Source organism: Plectropomus leopardus, chromosome 1, assembly GCF_026936395.1.
Source record: "Plectropomus leopardus strain MGB_pleo_1.0 chromosome 1, ASM2693639v1, whole genome shotgun sequence".
Classification (NCBI taxonomy): Eukaryota; Metazoa; Chordata; class Actinopteri; order Perciformes; family Serranidae; genus Plectropomus; species Plectropomus leopardus.
The window spans coordinates 6,467,258-6,472,251 of record NC_142176.1 but is presented as its reverse complement, the minus strand read 5'-3'; the positions used below and the strand labels follow the sequence as shown (position 1 = coordinate 6,472,251).

General features: G+C 37.4%; 1 protein-coding gene across 1 annotated transcript; it reads left to right on the top strand.

Moving 5' to 3' along the window:
• Positions 1-3,526: 3,526 nt before the first annotated feature.
• On the top strand, positions 3,527-4,994 carry cdkn1ca (cyclin dependent kinase inhibitor 1Ca). Its single transcript, XM_042485612.2, has 2 exons — positions 3,527-4,043; positions 4,160-4,994. Exons 1-2 carry the CDS (start codon positions 3,623-3,625, stop codon positions 4,258-4,260), a joined length of 522 nt encoding a protein of 173 aa, XP_042341546.2. The 5' UTR covers positions 3,527-3,622; the 3' UTR covers positions 4,261-4,994.

The window sequence follows — 4,994 nt, the reverse complement described above, 5'->3', positions numbered from 1 at the left end:
ATGCACCTGAGGCGCTTTCCTTCAGGTGGTCGACCAGGGCTATCAAAGGTGCGGCTCTCCCTCCAGCCAATCCCAGACGTGACTGCGCACCGTTGCTTTGCATGTTGGTCAGCTGCTGCAAATTGCTCCCATCAGGATCACACACACCTGCTGCCTAATGACACACCTCAGACACTTCACTGTTAAAGTGGGCAACCCTGTGTGGATTTTCTACATATTTTCTGGAGTGTTCATAGACATCTGAAGAATTATAAATCCAAAGTGGAAAACAGATTCAAATAAAAAGTGTAATATTTCCTATATGAGCCTCAGCATTGATCCTCACTCTGGCACTGTGGCAGCTCTGCAATATTTAATACGAGCTGAATGGAGACAAATGTGATACATATATATCAAAATAATTGTCAGATGAATATCAGATTGTGCTCCATCATAACGTGATGGTTTAAGTGGCTCTATGTATGCTGACATTCTTTATGCAGCGATCATAATAAAACTGAGAATACACAGAGAGGCTGTATCAGGGCTGTGGCTCAACATGTCAACCATGTATCAAAATATTTGCATGTGTAGCATAAAAGGGCTCCTGTGAAGGTGTGGATAGAGTCAGCGGTTGGCCTAAAGGTTAGACAAGAGGACTCAAAGGTCAACAGATTTATCAGCAAAATGAAGTTCGGGAAAATGAAAGGCTCCTCCCTTATTACAAACAATAAAGTGCCCTCGTGCAAGGTCCATAACCTCCAACTTGCCCAGTGGAGCTGCTCAGTAGCCAGCAAATCAAATGTGAATGTGTTTAAAGGAATACTTAACAAACAAATGATCATTTGTACACTCTAAAAACAAATTATTACGCTCAAAAAATAAAATAACACAATGGTTTGCATCAGTCTTTTTGAGTTATAGCAACTTCTATTAAAATCACGTGCAATGTGCACACTAAATTGAGTCTGGGGAATTATTATTAATAAGAAACTAATAATAATAATAACATCTTAGATTTATATATCAAGTAACCCGTTTTAAGCAGCGTTTCCTTAATAACTGATCGTAAGTTAAATTATCAAGCCAATTTCATAACCTTACTACAGTATAAAGTATAAATATCCCACAATATTAAGTTGTGTAAATTATTAACATTATTCAGCATAACTCATAAAAAGAATTATGTCTATCTAGATGAAGAAATACGATTTTTAGTAATTTTATCTCACTGAACATGGGAGTTGCTGGTGCACTGCTGCATCGACTGGTAGTTTATTTGTATTATTGTGTGATTTTGGTGAATCAGAAATAAACCTATAGAACAACAACAACAACTCACACAATAACACATATAAACTAACTGATCAAGGCAGCAGTAGATTAATAGCTCCTGTGTTCAGCGAGGTAAAATTACTGTTTTTTGCAGTGAGTCTGGGTTTGAAGAAAGCACTAGTTTCATTTTCAGTTCAGGCATCAGTAGTTTGTAGATTAATGTTTTGATATAGCTTTGTTGTTATTGAATGTGGTCTCCTATGACGACAAGTCATCAAATATCTTCTCCTTTTTTGGATTCTTTGTTCACTGGAGGCATGTGAGAAAACTAAAGCCCCCTTTCCACTGCACAAAACAAACAACTGCTAACATCTGAATTTTTAATATACTGTGAAAGAATACAGTCGGCATTCACACCTGCATCAAATGGCATCAAACTCTGCAGGAGTTATGAGTATTTATTACTTTCAGGTGTAATTGGCACTGTTAACCAGTGAGATGCAATGACATGCTGACACAAAATACTATCCATCTCCGCCCAAGCAGCATTTAAACTTCGATCCAAATTAGTCTGCACCAAGTTTGAAAGAGAGACTGAATAAGTCAGAGATATATAAAAAATAAGGAACCATATTAAAAAATTCACAGGCCTCCATGCTGCTTTCTTCTGTATACTAACCTGTTCTCTGGCCTGCCCATGACATCAAATGTGACACAACTATGTTTAAACCTGCCTACATGCGCTAATTTTGGTGGAAAAACAAATTCAACACACCAGCAAGTGCCTAATATATTTAAAAATTGTCATTTTGATGGGTAAAGTGAAGTTTTCCTTTAAATGTGACAGACAAGAAGGTCGTTCTTAAGTTTCTCGGCGCAAGTTTACAAAATCACTTTAATCAAGTAGAAATCAAAATGTAATTAACATGGAGTAGCATGATTGATTTGGGTTTCCAAAGCAATTGCAAAGAAGAGAACCTTTCTACTGCTCTAATCTGTGGGGAAAACTCTGCTTTCAAATGGTAAAAAGCAATTAAAGCAATGACTTGTTTAATTACTGTCGTCTTGGCCTATATGTAACTTAAACTAAATCTCACCTCCTGATTTTAACTACTTTTAGAACAAATGGTTACTTTCTGTCTTGTTTTCGCAAGAAGGCTTCAGTTTCTACAGCCGTCCCGCGGTGATGCCTGTGGTGGCCACTGATCACTGCTCCCTGAGGCTAAAGGACACTGCTGCATTTCGGTTTCCTTTCATTCTGAAACACATACATAAACAGCAGTGTTTTGACAGCAACACTGTCATTTTTAGGGAAGGTTTTTCTCTTGCTGACAGTTTACAATCACACAAATAAAAAGCTGAACACCAGTACTGGAAGAATATTCAAAGAAAAATCAAAAGGATACTAGGTACTGACTTCATCTTAGACCCCACACTGTCCATACTTTTAATCACCCTGGATAATATGACAGATAGAAAAATGACTAATCTACTAAGGATTCTGTTCTCTAAAGGAAAAAGAATAATTAAAATTAAAAAAAGGCCTTCTGGTTAAAGCAGAACAAATAGGAAGAGAGACAGGATGAAAAATGTCTTGAATATGGGGAAAATCACTGCAAGGTTACAGTTCAAATCGAACACATTTAATGAACAAAGATCCCTTTTAATACTGGCGATGCCAGAGCTCCAGTTACCTTTTTTTTGTGTGTGTGTGTTTGTTGTTTTTTTTTCTTAAGTTTTGCTGTGTTTTTTGTTTCTCCTTTATCTTAGTTTCATTTTTAACTTTAGTTTATATTATTATAAATTACATATTTGGATACTTTTATACATATTTGTATATTTCTTGTGCTCTTTTCATTAAACTGTAAATGGTAAAGATTGGAGTATGAGTCGAATTATTGGTTAATTTTGGGAAGTAATATCATCATCGAAGATGTAGTCAAGAATATGGTCGTGAGAAGACCAAAAATATAAGCAGGCTATGTGAAATGTCTGGTAAACATCTCTGTGCTGTGTGTCCTATGTAATGTCTTTGTGTTGAATAAATAAAAAGTTTTCTTGTTTCTAAAGTAGGACAAACAGTTTGTAGTAATGTTACACAAAGCATCCCAGAAGGAAGCAGAGCCTTTCACTGATGGTCTCAGTGGACTTCATTACACAATAAATGAGATTCTCCCCCTCCCCTCATGCGCCAATTCAGAGAGCTGCAGCCAATCAGCAGCCTCTGCTCATTGTGTACAAACACAACAGCGTGCGCCCTGCAGCCTTTAAATCGTCCTGCAGAAATGAGATGACCATTCAGACCACAGAGAGAGAGAGAGACCGCCACAGCAGCTTGTCCCACCAAGAACTCCTCCAAATTTGAAGTATGGACCCAATCAGGCGCAAAGAGTCGGTCTGTAGGAGTCTGTTCGGCCCGGTGGACCACGAGCAGCTGCGCCGAGACTTGAAGCAGAGGATGCAGGAGATCACGGAGCAGGACAGCCGCCGCTGGAACTTTAACTTCCACACGGACACGCCGCTTCCCGGCCGCTTTCAGTGGGAGGAAATACCGGCAGACTGCGCTGCTGCTGTCTACCAAGAGTCCGCACAGATCAAGGACAGTGTGTGTCCTTCACACACTGAGGAAGAGGACAGGCTGAGCGAGGAAGGCGCAGGGACAAGGGACCAGGAGAACTGCTCCAGCATCTCCAACACGCGCAAGCGTCCCGCTGAAGTGACGCCCGTCCGCAGGAAGAGGACGCACTCCAAACCGGCGGCCAAGCCCAGAAACAACGCGCGGATCACAGGTGAAGAGCAAGTCTTTCAGATCCATAATGAGTTTGTTAAATCATAATGTTACCCACGCCAATAATGATGCATTTATTGAGCGAGTAAACATCTTTCTTCTTGATTTTCCTTGCAGACTTTTTCGCAAAGAGGAGGAGGTCGACAGAAACCAAAAGCATCCTGAATCCTTTCCACACGAGTTCCAGTGAAGCAACTCTGTGCAAAACAATACGATGAAAATGCTTCTGAAAATGGACTATTTGGCCTCTATTTAAGCCTGTACACACATTTGAATGGACTAGACCGAGGCCTATTCTCTGCACCAAAAAATTTATTTTATTCTATTTTATTTTATTTTGTGTTATTTATGTTAATTTTTATTTTATTATGCATTGTTTTGTGTTATTTGTTAGGTTATTTTTATTGTGTCATTTTACTTAGTTTTACTTTATTCTATTTTATTTCATTTGGTTTTGTGTTATTTATGTTATTCTTTTTTTTATAATTATGATGTTTTGTTTAATGTTATTTTGTGTTTTTCAGGTTTCATCCTATTTTATTTTGTTTTATTTTACCCATTTTTTATTTCTTTTAAATTTCAGTTTATTTATTTTATTTTATTTTACGTTATTTTATTTCCCTTTATTTTATTGCCAATTTTATTATATCTGTACTGGGATTAATTTTACCACTCTTATTTATTCTATTTATCGCCATTTTCTTCATTTATGTCACAGTTATATTTGTTTAGAGACATTTTTCCTCATCAGTATTAGTTTACCATGGATGTGAACGTTCGAATAATTCTAATTTTTTTTGGTTTTGTATATGTTTTATCTTTTTTTCCTCTCATTGTAGAAAAGCACTCTTTTGTCCTTTTTAAGTGTGCCTTAATTAACTGAGACTGTACCATTAATGCCTGCAAATATTGCAACTGTAATAAACCGTTTTATCAGTCTAATTGCACTTTT

Coding starts and splice junctions, on each gene's coding strand:
- cdkn1ca (XM_042485612.2), top strand. CDS start 3,623: ATGGACCCAATCAGGCGCAAAGAGTCGGTCTGTAGGAGTCTGTTCGGC. Junction 4,044..4,159: donor AAACAACGCGCGGATCACAG/GTGAAGAGCAAG, acceptor TTTTCCTTGCAG/ACTTTTTCGCAAAGAGGAGG.